Consider the following 21,940-nt stretch of genomic DNA (forward strand, 5'->3'; position numbering starts at 1 on the left):
TCGTACTTTTAAGAAACGCTGAAGAGCGTTTCTTGAAACTAAAAGAGCGAATTGAGGTTTTTTTTCAGCAGCCTCCTCATTTTTTTTAAGGCCTCTTTCACAGTCTCCCTCAGGACAACGGTGCAATTGCGTCCGCGGAAGGGAGCGGCGGGATCGAACTGCACCCGCTGATACTAGTGTAGGGATCCTGCAGCCACCGCGCTTTCCTCCTCCTCCTTTCTTTACTTGGAGTTGCCAATATTCCTGCAGAGATTTGCCCTACTACCGGGCCCTAACGTTGGTTATCTCAACCTAGTGGCTTCTGCCCAAAATCTGAAAATAAGTTGGACTATTTGCCATATTTTACGTTAAAAGTGGGCACAAATTGGAGTAAAAAAAAAACCCAACAAAATACATTAGGATTCCTAAATGTTTTATTGGCCTTTTTGACGATTTAGGCAAGTGCCCGATCCCGCGTAGGAACCTTACCACTGCACAAGAACTACGTCTAAGCGTACTATCACCTCACATCTCGTTTCACCATATTATATCATGGAATATTCTGCAGCATATTGTGCATTACAAATGGGATCTGTAGGATTCGCAGGGATGTGTTAATTAATTCAGCGAGGATGATGCTTAATATGGACTGGCCCCAAAGAAATGAGGTCTAGAAGGAGTGTGTGTGAAGGGGGGGGAGAGAGAAGAAAGGAGAGACGTTTGAAGCGTTTGAACGTTAAGACAAATGTTCAAAAACTACATTTGCTTCCTGACCTCAAGAGCTGCTTGAAGCTTGGCATATGCTGCAGTTCCTTACTCATCATTGGATATATCTGGTAAAGCTGATCCTGCCTTACTAAACGAAAAGAATCTGCTCTGCACCACTAGCCCTTTCACTGCACCTGGAAACTTGACCTTGGCACAACTCTTTCTCCAGTTTGTATTACAACAGACTCTGGCACTGCTCCAGCAAGGCTTAGGCTCCAGGCTTTCCGCGGCTGACCCCCACTGGCATCCTCCCCCCAACCTGGTCCCCACAAATACATCCCCTCACCCTCTCTTCAGCAGAACGCCTGCTTCTGTGGACTGATTGGTGCTTTGCAAAACGGAGAGCGACAGTCCATGGCACGTATCCACACAGAGCTATATAGCTGGCACAGGTCCAGCCTTTCCCGGTGTGCCATCCCCACACAGCACTGCAGCTTTGGTCATATGAGCAGAAATGATGAGGAAAGCACTTTTTAATCTTTTCGCACTTGCTTCCCTGTTCAAACAGTTGCAGGATGGCTATGACTGATGTGCTCAGCGCTGAGGATATCAAGAAGGCTGTAGGAGCCTTTTCAGGTGAGTGCTTTCCCCCCCCCCCCCCCCCCCCTCTCCTTAGCACAGGACATGTTTCAGCTGAGGGAAGATTACAGGACCTAGCTAGATAAAATATCAAATGAGGATGTGTACAGAAGTGCAGTGAAAGCATGATGGGATTATCAAGTGCAGGGCTGCATCCTCTGCAAAGTTGTCCTGTAAATTACAGAGATTAAATGTTAATTCATTTTAAAGGAAAGCAAATGGTAACTGCAGAGAGACTTTGCTTTTAGCAAGGGGTTAGTTACAAAAGGAGCAAAGCTCTAGGTAACCCAGGGTTGGTTATGTTCTGATGTGCGATAGGCTAGTCAGCCGTGGACGTCGGCAGCTTCCTAGTTTCCCGAAATTCAATTTCAAGTATTGCAGAACTACTCTTTCTCGTTTCAAGGAAGTAAGAAACAGCTCTTTTCTTTCTTCCTATAGGGAACCCCCAAGTGGTTTTTGCTTTTCGGGATGGAGTAGGGGGCAACAGTAAGTAGTAGTGCACTGCTCGACTGCAGAAGCTTTCTGCAGGACAAATGGCTGCAGTAATCACTAGAAGACTCTCCCAGGTTTCAGACATCCCCTACCCCTTCTTAATTCGCGACCCCCAAACTGACTGACAGGGATTCAAATAGTTATCAAATAGTTACTAAGGTTGTTCTCAAAGAAATGTCAGAAATTGTGCTCTGTTGCACTCCTTCACCCCCCCCCCTCCACCCCGCTGATACTACCTGGCTAATCACACCACCCGGGACAGCAGCCTCTTTCTCCCCTTGTCTGTGCGATGACCTTCTCAAAGAGACAAAAGCACAAAGTCAGCTGAGCTCGAAGGAGCTCAGCACTCGGAGAGTCAAAGGGGCTAACAAATTGCTCTGCTCGATCCAGCAGCTTTTTTCCTCATTAGCTTCTATTATTCTAGGACCATCTCGAAGTCCTGGAGCGGATGCAATTAGCAGCAGCTAATGACAGATCTCAGTCAAGCAGATCCCGAATGACCGAGTCGCCTTAGTTTTATGTAATAGGAAAAGCTACGGCGGGAATAAGGATGTATCGTGCCAAAAAAAGAAAAAAAGAAAAGAAAAAGAAATGCCCACAGCACCTCTTGGAGGTCACTGCACTGGATTTCGCTAACACCTTTCCAAATCTACATCATAGTCGTTAACAAGCCTGCGTGGGTGGGGGCAAAAGCGGGTGCGGTTAAAGGACAGGAGAGGTGGAGCAGATAAACTAATTTATCTCCTCTCCAGTTTTCAAGGGCTCTTTCTTCTCCCCGGTGCCTCGCAAGGTCTTGCAGGTAGCGTACAGCACTCTATTGCAGTGTTCGAGCTTACAAACCACTATTGCACGTACCTTTAGCGGGAGAAATGCGATACTGATTTCTAGTTTGCCTTCAGGAAAAACAAAACAGAACTGAAATAGCCATGTGCTCCAGAACAGTTCTCGTCAGCGTTACGCTCCGTGGTCGAGCAAGAGTGCTCCTTTTATTTATTTTTTCCCATGAGTGGAAATGTCAGGATGTGTCAGATACAATCTAATAGCTAGGGTTCACCTTTAGGACAATGTTTTTAGCATAAAAACATTTCATTAACTTGTCCATCCCCCCCCCCCCCAAAAAAAAAAAAAAAAAAAAAAAAAAGTCTTGCAGGTAAGGCACTGCAATGAGACAGTGGACAGTGGAGGTTAGACATTAGTTCCCAACTCTATCACAGACTTTCTGTGTGACCTTGGGCAAGTGTCTTCATCCCTCTGTAGCTCAGCTCTTCATCCGCAAAAGGGAGATAGTACCTCTCCTATCATTTGTTCATTTAAATTACAGTGTCTTTGAAGCACGGGCTATTACAGTGTGGACGTTTAGCTCCTATCACAGCTAAGCTTCAGAACGTGGTTCTGCCTCCGAGGGTAGGACATGCAGCAATAAGGAAGAAAACTATGGGTACGTGTGTAGGAGTATATATGTTTCAGTATTTTTTTCTGAACAGTTCTCTGCATTTTCATCTCCCGTAGCTGCTGAATCTTTTAACTACAAGAAGTTTTTTGAGATGGTAGGACTGAAAAATAAGAGCCCAGAAGATGTGAAGAAGGTTTTCCGCATTCTTGATAAGGATCGAAGTGGCTTCATTGAAGAGGAAGAATTAAAGTAAGTAAAGATAAATCCTTTCCAAATAACCTCACTTTAGGAGTCTAATTTCCTATACTAGAAAATAGCACACAATTCAGTCTTCTGACTGGTATTTTTGTGCTATAATCAGTTGTTTGCTAATTATATAACCTGAAGTGTGTTGGAGGTAACTAGGTGTAGCTTTTATGGCAGGATGCCTGAAACACATGATGATCTATGTTTTACCGATAGTTCTTCAGTCAAATGAAGTTTCAGAGCAGAGCACTCTTCCTGAATGTTAAAGGTCAACAACAGAGAGGAATCAACCGTAGATTCCATCTCAAATATCAAAACAGTGGTACAAATAAATACAAAGTGAAACTGTTCTGAACAAACCTTTCCTTTTCCCATGCCTTTTCTTTAGGTTTGTACTGAAGGGCTTTACCCCCAACGGTAGAGACCTGTCAGACAAAGAAACGAAGGCTCTTATGGCTGCAGGAGATAAGGATGGTGATGGTAAAATTGGTGTTGATGGTATGTAACTAAATGAAAAATACTTTGACAGTAAAAATCTTATGTTATTCTTACATGCAAGGATAGAGTAAATTTAAGGCTCTCACTCAGGGCTGTGACCTTCTGAAGGGCACAACTTAGACTTAATGAAATGTCAAGTCTTGCTAAATTTGCCATACCTTACAAACTTCCTGGGAAACAGGAGTGAGTTCCAACACCAGAGGGGGTTAGAGTTTACAAAACCCAAAACTTAGTTAAGGAAAGGAAAAGCTGAGTACCACCACTTCTCCTTGATTGGTAAATAGGAAAATAATGTAAGATTTTAGATGACTTAGCAAGCAACTTCTTAAAATTTGAAGTGCTGTCAGTCTGCTGAGGAGCCTCTATACAACAACGGTGTATCCAGCTTCTGCTAGTGTTTATGCAGGTATTTATAGCTAAGAAAACTTGTCACTCTCTCTGAGAAAAGAACAACATTTTCACTCAAAGAACCGATAAAAAAAAAATACTACCATTTTCTATTACCCCTTAGCATGAATCCAATTAGCCCACATACAGGGGAAAAAGAGGTAAAGGGAGAAACGCATGTCTTTTTGTCTCTTTCAGTGTGTTTAAGTGATACATTTCTGAATTAAATCTTTCACTATTGCAGGAGATAGCAACAGATATTTGTTTCCAGAGTACAAAATTAGCTAGACATCATTAAACAATAACAAATTCCTAAGTTTCCACCATATTGAAAGGCCATATGTTAGGTTAAAATCTAAAAACATCTACAAGTCTCATCTCTGTGTGTTGCTGTATCTCTGGGATTTATAAAAATGTCTCCAAATAAAGGGAATAAAAGGCAAAATGAGGTTAATTAACAATCTCCTAGTTTAGAAACTGAAGAAATGACATACCAGATCATCCACTGACATATTAGTAGGTGATATATTAGCTAAATTGCTTGTTCATAGCACATGGGCATATCAGTTACTCTGATCCTATTTCTAATCTAAAGCTTCTTAAGTTCTCAGATCATGATGGTATCAGTGGCAGATGAGAAATTGTGAAGCTTCCAGGGAAGTTCCCGCTGAACTTTAGCAGCATTATTGAATCTAGGAGGGTATCCTTATTTCAGATACTTTCACATGTTTTATTTTATGGGTCTTTCTTATTTCCATTAAAATTAGTGGCATATTAATGGGCAAGATTTTCAGAAGAAAACTTGATTCACATAAGTAAGCTTATCGCAGCTAAGCTCACATCAGATGATACTTTTTCAGTGATCCCCTAGAAGCTGCAAAATAAGTAAAGTCATACAAAGGAAAATATTTTAAGTCCTTCTTTTCTTAGCCCTCTTCTTGCTTTTGTGTCTTATGGATTAGTGTAACTCATTTTTTTACCAAGTTTCCAAAATAGATTTGCTATTCTAGGAGATAATGTAGAAAGGAAAATCTGATGAGAGAAATCACTAGCCTACAACATATTCTTTGCAATTATATTTGACATTTCAGTAAAATAGTACAGGGTATGCATCAGGCTGGAATAAGCTAGTAAGCTATACTAAGCACAATGAGACAATCCTCTCCTTTTAAGTCGGAGCTTCGATGTAAGATAGCTAGTAAATTATTTTAAATGTCAAAATAGCCCAAATCCTTGTAAATAGAAACTATAGTTTGTGCAAAGAAAGATATAGCTTAATTTAGTTTGGAAGAGGAATTAAAGCTGAAAAAGAGGATGGAATCAATCAAAAGGATTATATCACTAACAGGTGATTCACGGGCAATAAACTTTTATAAGAATGACCAACAGACAGCCAGTAATGTGTGTCTTATATCAGAAGCTTTTCATATATCAGTAAAGTTTGTAACAGTGTTCCCATAAGCCATTTGCAGTTGGGCTAACCTTTATATGAAGATAAACAGCAAACAAGTTTTACAAAGCTATTCACTTTGTACGTATTCAAAATATTCAAATCTGTCATGCACATTGAAAATACTGGGAAAAAAGTATAATGTGTGTAGCAGTTATTCACGACAGGCCATTTTACAGCTTGTCTGATATCAGGACATTCTCCTGAAATATATTGCCAATATAGTAATAATATCACCATCATAATATATAATAGGAAATATATGGCTAAAAATATGAATAACCTTTCCTAACAGAGGAACCTAACCTTTCCTATTATGCAGACAAAACGTGTGGTTTTTTGGTTTGTTGTTTTTTAAAGAAGGATTCAGTTAAGCTGTAGCAAGTTAGCAACATGTTCTAACAGAATATGCAGAGTTGTTTTTCACTTTTAGAAAGATTTCATCCATTTGGCATGTGAGTTTCTGCTCTGCAGGATTTATTCACAGTCACTTGATAATCACAGCCTTTTTTCTTTTCTGTCCAGAATACTCTTGGTTCCTAACACAAGTGCTTCATTTTATCTCTTAAAATCAGTTTGCAACACTTTCAATCTATGTACCCACCATGTCCATGATTTATACATGTTTTGTGTTAAGTATTCTGCATCACTAATTCTAATTTGGATTTATATCTTTCAAAATGATGGAAAAATGAGGATTTAATTTAAACCCTTTGGTATTTTTATTTCTCTGTCTGGTTTGTCAGGCTTTGGCAAAATGTTTTTTGGACACATCCACCATATTAGTCAGTAGGGTAACAATCTCACTTTTTTGAGCTGAGCATTTCTCAGCAGAACATCAGAATTTTCTTACAAATGCCTAATATATAGCTTTGCTTTTCTTTTTCTTTTCTTTTTTTTTTGGAGGGGGGGGTTGCAAGACATTACTCCTCATTACATCAAACTTCAATAATTTTCTCAGTTCTACAGATGACTATGTCCTCCTTTTGTCATTTCCTCTCAGATGATTATGTTAAACCCATAAACCACTCTCTCTATACATCCTCTAATTCTTTTACCATTTTTGTTGCCCTTCTTGGGATTCCCTCCTGTTTGTCATTTTTAATGCTCTGAGGCACACACAACTGTGCAAGATGTTCGCATGGGTGACTACTCTAAGGCTAGATAGAATTAGGAATTATAACTTCCTTGAGCAACATACTATTCTGGGTGTCAAGCCGTGTGCCAAGCAGCTACTCACTGATATACAGATGTGCCTTCTGTATGCTTTATCATCCTGCTGAAAGACACATTATATACCAAAGCACAGAGTAACCTCAAATGGCAAATACATTTGTTTATGTAACTATTATGGATGTACCACTGATAATAGTAAGAAAGTAAAATCAGCCCTCTGAAATCAAATGAGTTTTTGTCATTATCATCAATGTGGTCAAGATTGCTGTGTAGGTTTTTACAGCAGAGAGAGTATCAACCTTCTGTTTCTGTAATCTGTAATTTTCAGTCAATTTGCCTTTATAAAATCAAATTTAAATGTAACATTTTTACAATATAAGAGCACAAATACTCTGAAAGACTCATTAATTAATGAGTCTCTTTGCCAAACTCTAATATAAAGGAAATTTATTTCACTACAGAATTTAATTTCTAGTTCTTGACTTCATCTGATTGAAATTTACAAAGGAATAACAGGGAACTAATCAAGTTCTTCAGATGAACAACGGTGGACAGTCTTGATGGTCCGGCATGTATAGAATTTCTTCCTTACCCTCAAATCCTTTCACTTCACTGTAAGATTTCCTAAATTATACTTTCCCTTTATCTTGAATTTCTTTGTTCTTCTGCTATCGCGATATTCCTGCTACATCAGTGACTCTGTAATCATTATAATATGCTTGCTCCTTGTTTACTTTTTAAAAATATTTTAAAATAATTTTTCCCTTCTCCAGAATTTGCAACTATGGTGGCTGAATCATAAAGGCTTTGACCAATGCAACCCCTTCATCCATCCTTCACTGCCCAATTCCAACCTCCTGCTGACTGCTTTGGCTCCTGTTCTATTTAATTATGTTATTTTATACTCTGGCTCTGTTCTCTGCAATCTTGTAACTCTGTAATTGTGCTGAAAGATACTGTTAAAATAATAAAGGTCACATCAACCTGGGCTTTACTTTCTCTCACTATGACTGGTTTCTTCTTTCAGATAGTCTTGATGCACATTAAGGGAAAAGGAAATTTGTTTTACTCATTTTTGCAGACACTCGTTGCTTTTTTCCTAGTTAAGGCAAAGTTGGAAAAAGTTGGTATAAAACACGCATATAATAACAAATTCAGCCCAAATTATGAACTGTGCCAAAACTGACTGAATAATTTTTAAGCCATCCCTGCTAAATGGATGCATACTCATTCCCTGGAAAATCTCTAGTGATGGCAATTACTCAACTTCATTTGGCAGTTTATGCTTTTGACTTAATCATTATTATAGCTCTGAAGTTTTCCTAATATTCAAACCACATCTTTCTTGCTGATCAGTGAACTGTTTTTTTTTTTAATCAAAATTTGTTAAATTTTTCTGGTGCAGTGGGATTTTTGGATAAAAGGCTTGACAGGAATTATCAGTTGATGCCAGCCATGCATGGAGATAACTTCAAACTACTGAAATGCAATCACTTTTAAAATGCAGGGTATGTTTACTAGCAACATTAAACAAGTATCTAGGAAAGGAATAGTGGACTTCTCAAAAGAAACAACATGATGGATTTCAGGGAAGGAGACATTAGATACTCAGCACCAAAATTCAGCTGTGATGCTACTGTTGACATTCCCACTGTTAAAATAGTACACCAAAACATCCCATGACAAAAAACTAAATCTTCTAAAACTTCACAAAAAGGCAATTTTTTTAATTATGTATGAGAAAGTGAGACTCAAGCCAAAAAAAATGACTAGCCAACAGTAAGCCTTTGGCTGAGTCAAGAACTAAACCCTTGCTCCCCAAATCTCGGTTCAGTAACTTTGACATCAAGCTACTCCTTTCTACCTTTTTTGTTTGTTTGTCTAAGCAAAAGTTAAAGGGAGAGAAAAATCACTTTTGAGCAGCATCTTCCCTACATCCTGACAAAGCATTGATTACTATTGCAAAGAAAAGAAAGGAAATCTGCCATTTGTGGACTCCAAACTACTCCCTGCAGCAAATTGTTCCATTCTGATTTAGCATCACTAATTTAGTATTAATATAAAGATAAAAGACTGAAACTTTGTTCTGTATAGAACACCATTCTTTGCAACAATAATTACCAATGCTACTGGCAAGCCAATAAACACACTTGAAGCTATTTACACTACAGTAACTCACAAAGAAGACTTTTTGCTGCAGTTGTTGTTCATTCAAAATAAATCCTCTGGTTTTGCACAATGTATTTATAGGTATGAAGAATATATTCATTTTAAAATATTTTAAATAAAGTAAATGAAAAGGGGTTGCAATAAGGCAAGACTTTTTATGCCTTCCTTTTCTCAGCAGCTGCTGACCTCAAGTGGTAAAAAAGTGTAATAACAACAGGATATTGTGCAACAAACAAAAGATTACAATACGAATTATTAGGATATCACAAATAAGATCCATGAAATCATAAAATCAACAAAAAGATGGCCATATAAGAAAGATATGATTTCAGCCATTTATATTCTCTTTCTGTTCTTTGAACCTGCAAGGATTTATATTTTAAGGCATTCCTGTGTGGCACGCAATCTCAAATTTTATCCAGAACTTTGCCAAAAAATAATAAACAAGTCAACACAGCCATTAACAAGTTTGAAAAGTTATTTATGGTACATTGTGTGTAATAAAGTACTTTAATCCAACATTAATAGAGGAAGTTTACAGGCATAAAATTTGAAGATCCCAAATCATGATTCCTACATCAATTTGTTTTAATATTATTCTCTTATTCACTCCTGAACAAGCAACACTAAGCAAGCATAAGACCTGATTCGACCTGAAAATTTTCTATTGTATAGGTAAGATGGAAAGAAAAAACTTTTACTTTCAAACTGAAAAAAATAATTACAATGTGAATAGCACTTACAATGAATAGAGAGACCTTCAAAATATCACCTTCATGTTTCTGATTTCACTTGATACTCTAAACAAGAATTATTATCTCTCTATCCATGCATTTGTTTCTTTATTCAAATACGCTACCAGTATACATAGGACTTAGGTAAGCAGAAGTCTCACAAAACCTGTTTTAAACCATATCTTTTCTTAACTTAATTTTAAATTCAAAGTATGAATTTCAATGTTACACACCTGTATATCTAAAGCAAAGAAGTCCCAAGCACCTGTCTAGCATAAATCAACTTCTGTCTGTACCTAAAATTATTGTTTTATGAATTATCCAACTCAGTACTTATATTCTTGCTCCTCCAACCCAAATTGCTTCCATATTTTACCAAATCTGAAATTGTTCCATTTCCAATTGATAAAAATTCTCAGAATTTTCCTGACTGATTCTGCTAGGAGGAAGTTATGTAGTGGTGGTTCAAAATTTTGAATGCAAAATTTTAAGTTAAAATAAAATAAACAATATAAGATATTATATACACAAAACATTAAACTATTCATTCTCATATAACCTTTATTTTAAGGTATTGAAGACTCTCAAAGAATCTAACATGAAGATTGGAGAAAACAAGAATTGCCACAAAATTAAATCAAGCTTTCCTCATAGGCTGTGAATTATATTACACTTAACACACACAGAAAATCCACATTACCCTGCATTGTGCTATTTCATATTAGAAAGATGCTTTATTTTCACAGGCACAAGTAAAGAAGCAAAATTAAATTTCTCCAAGAAACGTTTATCTTGAATTTTTTAATTGTCATATTACATCTTCTCCTCTATCCTGTGCAGCGCATATTCTGTAATTCTCTCCACTGCTGTAATAAAGTAGAAGTTATAAAACACCAAATCCAGCCAGTATGCTGAAGAAAAACCTTAAACAAGTACTCATCCTTTCCTTAGACACTTAGACGTATTTTGTAACAAGATAAAATTATAAAATTTAAGATTTGTAAGTTATGTTTACCCATACAAAAAATGACACCACTCATTCACACTAATATTATATATTGCCAGAAAAGAAACACAGCAGTCTTTGAACTACAACTCAAAAGGAAGAAAAGCCAAAAATCCACAAATCTTAAACAAATAATTTTCTGACAAATGACAAATTAAGATCTAATAAAAAAGGTTTGCACCAACCAAACATCAACAATCCTTAACACATCTCAGATCACTATTACCAAATTTTTAACCAACAAATTCATATTTTTTTTATGTTTTACATGGTCCTTTAGAGCTCTTAATACAGTTTCATGGATCATCAATTTTCCACTTCTTATTCTGAGAACCAGCTGACTGGAGACCTGTTTATTTTGCCAGAGCTGAGATAAGATTGATATTTGCAGTCTATTCACCAGTTCTGAGCTCATCACTGTAAACCTAAGGTCTCATGATTGCTTCTACCCTTTGTTCACTTCATCAAAGCAAAGTTTGCTTACTTGCTTCTTTTGCCTTCTCTTACCCAAGAACTTTTGGGGAGGAAGTAAGGACACTTTCCCCTATTTCTAAATACTTTCAAACACTTGGAACACAGTAAACACTTTCCCTGCTAGCAACAGACAAATAATTTTATCAAAGTCTTTGCGCTATAAGTGTCCAAACATGGATAGCATTCTACCCAGAACAGAGTTAACATTGTTATTGCTATAGAATTAAAACCTGAAGCTATGCAAAATATTTGAAATAAGCTCTTCCTCCAAAAATAACATTGAAAATTATGAATTTATACAAGGTTCAGTAACAGCACAAATTAGTCCACAAAACCTTTATAAGTGAGCATAAAGCGCAAAAGAATTCTATTTGGCTGTAGAACCCCAGACCGAGATCAAGTGCTCATCAGATAGAGAATACATTATTTTTGGCATAAGTCAATTGCAAATGACAGAGAAATCACACAGCATACAATAACACATCAAAATTAAACTGTGATTAAAGCATATGCTAACACTCTTGTGTTAACTACATCAAGAAACCAGAGGCAATAAAAATCCAAGAGCATAGGCTTCAGCATAAGTCAGCGATCAGAATACCTCCTCTAGGTCCTGGGCTCTGCTCCTGATAACACATGCTTAAACCTGTGCTGCTGCACAATCACATCTTCATTCTGAGCAAGCATTTTGGTGGATGCTCTTATCCAGAGACCTATACTTTAGAAATTCCAAGACTCTCTAGAGCTCCAACATTTAAAACAACTTTTCTCCTAAACAAAAAAATATATAAAAAGAGAGAGAGAGAGAGAGAGAGAGAAGCAAAATATGTCTTAAGGGGGTAGCTATGCACATGAGAGAGAAACTGTTAAAATTTTCCCAGACGGTGAGATTCTAATGTGGACCTCAGTATTTCATAAAGGAGGAAGAACATTTCTGACTAGTGCTCTTCTAGTTAATAAAGTAACAAAGCTTAACGAAGCTTCTCAAAGGTTGATACAGTTTTAAAGACAGAAGTAATATAAATGCAAATACAAGAATCCCTTCTGCAGCCACCAGACAGAGGAAACTGCAGTAGCTACATTAACAAAAGGACTGGAATATCCAAGTGAAAATACTGGAGGGCATTTAACCACAGAAACCCAGAACAGTTGAGGTTGGAAGGGATCTCTGGAGATCATCTAGTCCAACCACCTTGCTCAAGCAGGGTCACCTAGAGTATATTGCCCAGGATCATGTCCAGACAGCTTCTGAATTTCTCCAAGGATGGAGATTCTCTGGGCAACCTCTTCCAGTGCTCAATCACTCTCAGAGTAAAAACATTTTTCCTCATGTTTAGATGAAACTCCCTGTGTTTCAGTTTGTGCCTGTTGCCTCTTGTCCTGTCCCTGGACACCTCTGAAAAGAGTCTGGTCCCATCTTCTTGATACCCTCCTTTCAGATATTTGTATACATTGATAAGATCCCTTCTCACTCTTCTCCAAGCTGAACAGTCTCAGTTCTCTCAGCCTTTCCTCAGAGAAAAGATGCTCCAGTCCCCTAATCATCTTTGTAGCCCTACGTTGAACCCTCTCCAGTAGTTCCATGTCTCTCTGGTACTGAGGAGCCCAGAACTGGACATAGTACTCCAGAGGTGGCCTCACCGTGGCTGAGTAGAGGAGAAGGATCACCTCTCTTGACCTGCTGGCAACACTCTTTCTAATGCACCCCAGGATACCATTGGCCTTCTTGGCCACAAGGGCACATTGCTGCCTTGCTGGCTCACAGTCAACTTGTCCACCAGAACTCCTAGGTCCCTCTCTGCAGAGCTGCTTTCCAACAGGTCAGTCCCAAACCTATACTGGCGCATGGCGTTATTCCTCCCTAGGTGCAGGACCCTGCACTTGCACTTGTTGAACTTCATGAGGTTGTTTTTTTCCCAGTTCTCCAGCCTGTCCAGATCTCTCTGAAGGGCAACACAGCCCTCCGGTGTATCAGCCACTCCTTGCAGTTCAGTATCGTCAGCAAACTTGCTGAGGAGGCACTCTGTTCCTTCAGCCAGGTCAGCGATGAAGAAGTTGAATGAGACCAGACCCAGTACTGACCCCTGGGGGATACTGCTAGCTATAGACCTCCAACGAGACTGCGCTGCTGATCACAACCCTCTGAGCTCTGCCATTCAGCCAGTTCTCAGTTTACCTCACTGTCCACTCATCTAGCCTGCACTTCCTGATCCTGCCTATGAGGATGTTACGGGTGATAGCGTCAAAAGCCTTGTTGAAGTCAAGGTGCACAACGTCCACTGCTCTCCCCTCATCTCCCCAGCGGGTCATTCCATCATAGAAGGTTACCAGATTGGTTAAGCGGGATTTCCCCTTGGTGAATCCATGCTAGCTACTCCTGATCACCTTCTTTTCCTCCATATGCCTGGAGATGACATCTAGAATGAGCTGTTCCCTCACCTTTCCAGGCATGGAGGTGAGGCTGACTGGCCTGTAGTTTCCTGGGTCCTTCTTCTTGCCCTTTTTGAAGGCTGGAGTGACATCGGCTTTCTTCCAGTCCTCAGACACCTTTCCAGTTCTCCACAACCTTTCAAACATGATGGAGAACAGCCTAGCAATAACATCTGTCAGCTCCCTCGGTACCCATGGGTGCATCCCACCAGGGCCCATGGATTTGTGGATGTCAAGCTTGCCTAAATGATCTCTAACCCGATCCTCCTCAACCAAGGAAAAGTCTTCCTTTCTCCAGACCTTCTCTCTGTTCTCCACACTCTGGGACTGCTGAGGGCTGGTCTTAGCAGTAAAGACTAAAACCAAGAAGGCATTCAGTAATTCTGCCTTCTCCATATCCTTCATCTCTAGGGCCCCCACCCATTCAGCAGTGGGCTCACATTTTCCCTAGTCTTTCTTTTGCTGCTGATATATTTGAAGAAGCCCTTCTTGTTGTCCTTGACTTCCCTTGCCAGATTTAATTCCAAATGGGCCTTGGTCTTCTTCGTCCCATCCCTGCACACTCTGACAATGTTCCTATATTCCTCCCAAGTGGCCTGTCCCCTCTTTCACATTCTGTATTCCTACTTCTCTGTCTGAGTTTTGCCAGGAGCTCCTTGCTCATCCAAGCAGGTCTCCTGCCCCCTTTGCTTCACTTTTTACTCATAGAGATGCACTGCTCTTGAGCTTGGAGGAAATGATCTTTGAATATTAACTGCCTCTCTTGGACCTCACTTTCTTCTAGGGCCCTAGCTCATGGGATTCTTCCAAGGAGGTCCATGAAGAGGCCAAAGTTTGCTCTCCTGCATAAGCTTACAGAACATGCAGCTTGAAAAGGAGATGTTTATCAAAAAAAAAAAAAAAAAAAAAAAAAAAAAAAAAAAAAGAGAGAGAGAGAGATGTTTATTCAAAAACTCTTTTGGTCTTTCAAGTAGGAAAACCTAAGGGAAAGGATCTTGGCAATGCCTAAATCAGAATGTTCAACCTTTTCAACAAGAACAGCAAAATTCTACAAGAGTCTAGCCTGAAAAATTGATGGTTTATGTACAAGAATACAGTTGGTTTCAGTGGTGTTAAAGTGGTACAACAAGGGTATTAATGAACGGAAACTTAGGCCTTCAGGTGGTAAGAATATGGTAAACTTCAACATTAATTGCAACTTCTTCATTGTAGAACTTCTAGACAAGCAGAAAGAGACCAAGGAATAGAAGTCAAATGCGTTGCATAAGAGATGACTACTGGAGGGAAGGGTCATGGGTTACTGAAGAGACAAATTGAACATTAAAGAAAGAACATTGGAAAAGTCGTATTTTCAAGTTTTGGAAACATTGCCTGGGAGGATCATATTAGTTTACTTTTTTTAACTGTTAAACTTCACTTTCAGTAACTTTAATGACATGCAGTTTAGCAAAAGTATCACTAAAAACACTGAAATATATAGGTAATGTCAAACTATCAAGTACTGTTATTACTGCTTTAATATAAAGAGGAATCACAACTATGTGGCTATGCTAATTTATGCTTCCTTCCGTAGATGATTAAAAATTATCTGTCTTAAAATACTTGTATTCCTCCCCTCCTTGCAAAGTAATTTTCAATTTTGCTGGATACAGCACAACTGCATCTACTCCTTCAGCTGCAATGGGTTGTTGAAATAAAGCTATTGCCCAGCACCTGCTCCTAGTCAGACAGCTCAAATCAGAAGTTGGGGAGGGGGGGAGGAAATATAAAGATTTTATGCTGTTGTAATGCAAGTCTCCTTTTAGCTTTGCTGCAGTCAGTGTTGAATTACGTTCTGCAACAATCTCCATTATCAAAGTATTTTTTTGTTCTCTTCTGTATGCATTTACTCTCGTTCATATATGATACCCTTCTTAGCAAAGTAGAGGAGTCTTAAAACAAAACTGCCAATAGATTTAATGAGCCTGCATCTTTTTTTTTTTTTTGCCTGTTGAGGAACCTAGGATTCAACTGCATTTCAACTGCATTCTCAGTTTGAATGCTCCAAATGAATATAACTGATACAATATAACTTATTACAAATTAACTTACAAATTATTTCTCTCTGGAGGTTTGAAGGGTCAAAATTAACCTGAAATTTAATCTATTATTTTGAATACAAAACACAGAACAGGTAGTAAAGGACGGACCTAATGCAATTTCTTTTCTGAATGGACCCTATTTTTACAGGCTTGGGATTCTTCTCATTCAGAATTTTTATTAGTTCAGTCTGCTGCTGGAATGTGTAAGATCTCATCAGAAGCAGGAACAAGGGCTCTGCTTTTGTAGAAATAAAAAGAGGCAAAGAGTTGGTCTAGCTACGCACAGGAGCAAATGGGAAGGAATTAGCCGGTGTGAACAGCTACTGGAATGTAGGAAGGCTGTCTTGATTTGAGGTATGAGAGCAGTAATGAATGGGCAAAGAGCTCTGAGATGGAGGCCATAGGATAAAAAATACTGAAATTCAGGGTCTGGGACTTGAGAAAAAGGGAATCTGGAGCTAGAAGGATTGGAGATGCCTATAAGGAGGATTTGAAAAGCTTAGAGCAGAAGAGGTTTTGTTATAATATGAACACACTGTAATAAACTGATTTTAAGAAGAAAGGACATAAATAAAGTAGAAGAATGTTTCTAAAAAATCAATAATTGAGGTAAGTGCACATGGCAGGAAGCAAACAGCATTTGGAACTCGAAGTTTTATTAGGAATCTCAAGCACTCCTCTTCTCCTTCCCCTATTAAAGCTCCAGATCCTGGACTCACATGACTGACTCAGTTTTCAGCAAGGGAAAAAAAAATCTAGCTGTCATGCCTGCAGTAAAGAAACACCTTGAAAACACAAAGCCTAAAGATTTACACAAAGTATAAAACAAAACATCACACTATTAATTTTTCCAATAAATTTCACTACTTGAATGTAGCATTAATGTAAACCTAGCAGATGCTTTCCAAGCACTGGCAGCAGCTATAGATCAAAAAAAAAGATTCCCAGCTGATATCATATTCATCATCATCACCACATAATGACTGTCATACTGGAATTATGGGCAGTTCATTTGAAGATGTCATATATTTACCTCTGTATTCTACAGATTAACACTGTCCTCACGATGCAGAAGCATACTTCGAGCTCACTTAGCAGTGTTGAAAGATTCCACGCACAACACTGTGTGGAACACAGCATGACAACGATTGCTCCAAGAATACATCCAAGAATAGTCCATTCACTGCTGAGAAATGCTCAGGTCATACATCAGGTCACAATCAGTCCCTAGTCTGCCACTGGTAATTCCATGGAGACATCTATATAACATTAAGACTTTTTGTATGATGTGCCAGAGCCCAGATCAACTATCCCTGTCTAAAGCTCTGAGGTATATTGCTAAAAATTAAACAGAGATTTTACTTTTCACCTCACTACTTTCCATAGCTATCAGTGTATCCTGATGCTGTATTGTAACTCTGATTTTCCTCTTATCACATACAAGAGCAAATAAATAAGGAAGATTCAAGTTGTTTTTTTTTTCCAGATATATCCAGAATAAATATTCTCCAACAATTCTCCTTCTTACCTTTGTCATTGTGGATTTGAATACATCCTAGGGAAATCTGTCCCTCATTCCATATTTATCAGAAGAGAGGACATACTAGTTTCAGTAGGCCTACCCTGAACCAAGTTTCATAACCTTGTAAAGGTACCTACTCTAGGCCTAATAGCTTACTATTTTTCATTGACAGCCATCATTCATTTCTAGCTTTCACTTTCCCAACTTAGTGCATTAGAAACAAATGACAGTTATGCCAGATCAGTCAGAAGTGCTGTTACTACTGTCAAAAAATCCTTTGGCTGATTCCACCATCTTACAATCATTCTACATTTCAGTGCACTGAGTTTCAGCCAGAAAGCCTTCACACCCATGTCTCAGTCACCTCCAGATGCTGAATAAGTAATTAAATAAAAAGACAAGATCAGAAGACCCAGAACTATAGTGCTGTTGTTATGAACAGTAAATAGAAAGCATCTAAATTCTTTCTTCTATTCCAAGAGCCCCACTTTGAAAAGAAGAAACAAAATGCAATTTGGGGGGATATCACATAAAGTAGCCCTCACAATAGATGAAGTTTCTATTTCTTCTACTATTTAAGCATAAAAGAAGTAAATCAATAATAAAATCTACACACTAGTTCTTACTCTTCTCAAAGCTCTCCAGACATATCAGTAAATACTCAGACTCAGTGTTGTAAGAATCTACACATATGTCTGAATATTCAGACATTTTGAAGATACTTCTGATGTTTTACCACATTGTTTCTTTTTATTATTAGTTAAAAAAAACCTGAAGTGATCTATATTTAAGAGATTTCTTACACAAATATCTACTAGTTCTTTTACTTAACATTATTAATATTTATTAAAACAATAAAAACATTAATATATAATTGAGAAGCACTGCTAACTTCAAGTACAGATACATTAGCTAGCTCTTCAGGAGTTTTAATTAGACAGAATATTCAAGTTATATGTTGTAACTTGCTTATCCCACAGTGTATCAAAAATCTTTGCATCTATACATGAATAAATATAAAAAGGAAACCTTAGAAATATTAGTGAATTTAGCCTCACAAAAAATTCCTTTTTAGTGGGTATATATTGTGAAGGAGACAATGATTTGTTCAGTGCCTGACAGAATGAGGAGTACAAGACCATACGAGTTTGATTTATTCTTCAGTATAGTCTTACCTTCCTTCTGCCATTCCTTGCCACTCCTACCAAAGCTGCAGTCCTATCATCGATGCTTTCTGTTGCCTGATGAAATGTGAGCCATGCATGGACAAGTGCAACCCACTTGCTGTTTTGTGACCACTGGACCAATGAATGTGACTTCAAATTTCAGGGTTCTATGGCTGTCAGGCTAACTTATCCTGTTCATATTATAAAAGGGGTACTTCCTACTCATCAGGAATCTTGCTTTGAGGAAGAAATGAAACTTGGGGAATAAAAGAGTGCTCTATTTCTCCTCAGGTGGTAAGTATAGGATTTAAACTCATCAGTAGGTCATTTAAACTCAACCTCTTCGGGGTAGGGATCTCACCCATTTCTTCCTTCTAATCCCTTCTGGGTTTCTTTTCCAGCTCTTCCTCACATATTTGAGATGAAAAAATCTTCAGTGAGTACAGTTACTAGTATTCCAATTTATTCAGCAGCAACCCTTTTGAACTGTTAACAGCAGACTGTGATTCTGCTTGGATTACAAGATCTGGATAAGTAACTCCATCCTTAATCCATCACTGTCAATGGAAGTAATGGAATAACTTCTACCTATGAAAAGTCAGGAAGAGGAAAAGATTGAGGTTGTAAAAATAGAGTGGGACAAAAGAAGAGCACAAATAAACAGTGGACACAAGTCCATTGAGAGTCCTATGCACAAGTGTATCCAGATATAAGTAAGAAACAAGGGAATGGGACATAGTGTGCTAACAGAAAAAGAGTAAATAGAAGAAAGCAGATAACCAAGTTCCAAAGTAGAGTTCTTCAATAGCAATGAAAATCTCACCTCCAACATAATTTATACCTTCTGTTACACTGATACCAGTGTAAAGTTGGTAGAGATATTTGAGACTTCAGTAAATGTTGATTGATATCACACTACAGCCAGGATCAATAAATCTCAAGTACTTCATAATGGAGCCTCAAAGCCTTCATATACAAACCCATCAGCAAACTGGGATGATGTTACAAATAGACAAAGGATAAGCAAAAATTGCAAAAATGTAACAGACATGAGTGAGTTTTTCAGAGGATACAGGGGAAGTGAGAAAAGCTGAAAAAAGACACAGTACTTAGACGCAAGCGATAAAAAAAAACCAGCAACTGGACAGCTGTTTAATGTGATGGAGGATTAAGGGATGGACAAGAAAACAATGAAAGCAATTATCAGACTGGGGATTAATATTTCTTTCCCTCTTAAAGGATCCCATAATAATGACTCCATCATTATGCGTCAGTAGAAATCACCATCTACAATGAAAGGCATTATTTATCATAAGCTAGAGAACCCCTCTTTCATGCTCTATCACAGAAAAAAAAAATCCTCATTTGCATATGAAAGAATCATTTGATTTTCCTATTGATATTTATTATTTTTATGTTAGTTGCTTATCTAGCTGTATATCTGACAGGTATGTCATATAGTCTCAAATATGTAAAATGCTAGAAGGCAATTTGTTTAGTCTTTTCTAAAAAGGCACTATCTCGAGCCAAAAATCTGGAAAACTGTATTTTCAACCAACTCTACTCCTTGAAAGGCCAATCTGAAGCCCAAAAACTGGTGCAGTACTGATATCCTCTTCTTCCCAAGATTACTTACTTCTTTTCACAGTGAGCAGATTCCTTGTTCGGCAGTAAACATCCTAGAGTGTAGCCAAGTAAAGTTTATACACTAAGCAAATATTGTTTGTCTGTTATTGATAACATGCTATCTAAAAGCATAAGACCTTTCAAAGAGATGGGAAGGAGCAAAGAAAAAGGAAGCTTCACATTCAGCTTTTTCAGCTCTAACATGAAAACAGTAAGCTTGGTTCAAACTGCTTAATGAAGAAGACAGGAAATCAGGTTAGAGATCAAGGATGATAAGGGAAGAAACAGTTAAAGAGCAGTCAAGGGACTACTCGTAACATTATCTGAAAACAAAGAAAAGCAAATACTAGAATGAACCAAGCTGCAGTAACTGATGTGAAAAATTACAAAAATAACTTGAGGAAAATAGAACAAAATTTGAGATACTAAAAAGAGAGCAACAAAGAAAGTCAGGGGCAAGAAGAGAAGCAACTAAAGTACTTATGGGGAGAATACTATTGTCAAAAATAAGTAAAAACAGTAACTCGAGAAAAGGAGAGCAGATCAAAAATTGATCCAGGGTAAGAAGTAATGTTATTACTTTACCCAACTTGCACTATAGATATATTGGCCTTGACACTGGCAGCTGAAACCCCAGCTGACACTGTGCAATTCAAGAAAATTGCAGCTGACTTAAAAACAGAAGCAGCGAGATGTAAGAACAGGGTGGAGATGAGGTCAGAGCAACTCTGACTCCAGCTCCAGTCTGACCTCCGCCCCAAGCCCCGAGGGAAAGGGACTCATGTCACAGGACTCAATCAGCCTGCAACAGGAAAGAGACATTCATAGAATGGTAAGGTTGGAAGGGACCTCTGGAGATCATCTAGTCCAACCCTCAGCATAGCTCATACGGAGATTGAACCCGCAACCTTGGCATTAGCAGCACCATGCTCTAACCAACTGAGTTAAACCTAACCCCCCTACCCTCTCCCTGCCTCAGCCCTATACTTCCTCTCCCCACAACGGCCAACCCCTGCTCCTCTGCCTGCAACACCCACAGCCACGCACAGACCAACAGCCGGCTGCTGCACGACCGTTATACTTCCGCGACACCTACTGCGGAAGCGCATGCGCACCGCCGCTAGAGCGGAGGCGGGGCACAGAGCGCGTGTGCTCCCCCCTCCCCCCACGCTCCGGGAGGGGAAGGCGAAGGCGGGAAAGAAAACCGGGGGCACAGATCAGGCGCATGCGCAGGACGTAAATTACCCAGGCGCTCAAGCGAAGGCAGCGGAGGAAGATTCCTCAGGGAAGTTCCCATTCGGTGGGAAGGATGTAGGTGGAAGATGAGGCTTCGTCCCCCTCCCTCTCACTTGTCTTTTTGTTCCCTGGTGCTGCTGAAGCCCTGTTCTCTAGCTGTTTGCTTGTAACTTAATTGTAGTCTCAGCAGAGAGATTAAGAGAAATTAACTCAGGGCGTTAATTTCGGGCGCCTGGTGCGGCTGCCTGTAATCTACCCAATAAAAACCATCAGCCTAAGAACGTAACTAGTTACTGGGCAGAACCACCCCAATGGCTCTGCCCTGCTGTGGCCCTCAGAAGGGGCGGGGCCTAAGCTTTATTGTCCATAAATTTGGTGGGCGGGAGTAAACAAGAGAGCCAATAATCACTGCAGGTTAGTATCGATGAACAGAGCTCGGAGCCAATCGAGTTGGGCAGGCAGGCTCATTCCAAAGAAGGCGGGGGGGGGGGGGGCGGGTGGTTCCGTTCTGTTCCGTTGCTAGGGCCG

The 21,940-nt window shown here is 38.9% G+C and overlaps 1 protein-coding gene across 4 annotated transcripts in view; it reads left to right on the forward strand.

Moving 5' to 3' along the window:
- Positions 1–7,905, forward strand: part of PVALB (parvalbumin) — an 81,735-nt gene extending 73,830 nt beyond the window's left edge. For 3 of the 4 annotated variants that reach the window (XM_062588642.1, XM_062588635.1, XM_062588648.1), the window contains 4 exons: positions 1,256–1,323; positions 3,328–3,460; positions 3,846–3,955; positions 7,742–7,905. In XM_062588642.1, the coding sequence (XP_062444626.1) occupies positions 1,263–1,323; positions 3,328–3,460; positions 3,846–3,955; positions 7,742–7,770 (333 nt within the window). In that variant the 5' untranslated portion in view covers positions 1,256–1,262 and the 3' untranslated portion in view covers positions 7,771–7,905. Of the gene's footprint in view, positions 1–1,238; positions 1,324–3,327; positions 3,461–3,845; positions 3,956–7,741 lie in introns of those variants that run through there. The other variant, XM_062588627.1, reaches the window with a different exon arrangement.
- Positions 7,906–21,940: the final 14,035 nt, after the last annotated feature.

Source organism: Rhea pennata, chromosome 1 (genome assembly GCF_028389875.1).
Source record: "Rhea pennata isolate bPtePen1 chromosome 1, bPtePen1.pri, whole genome shotgun sequence".
NCBI classification, from domain to species: Eukaryota; Metazoa; Chordata; class Aves; order Rheiformes; family Rheidae; genus Rhea; species Rhea pennata.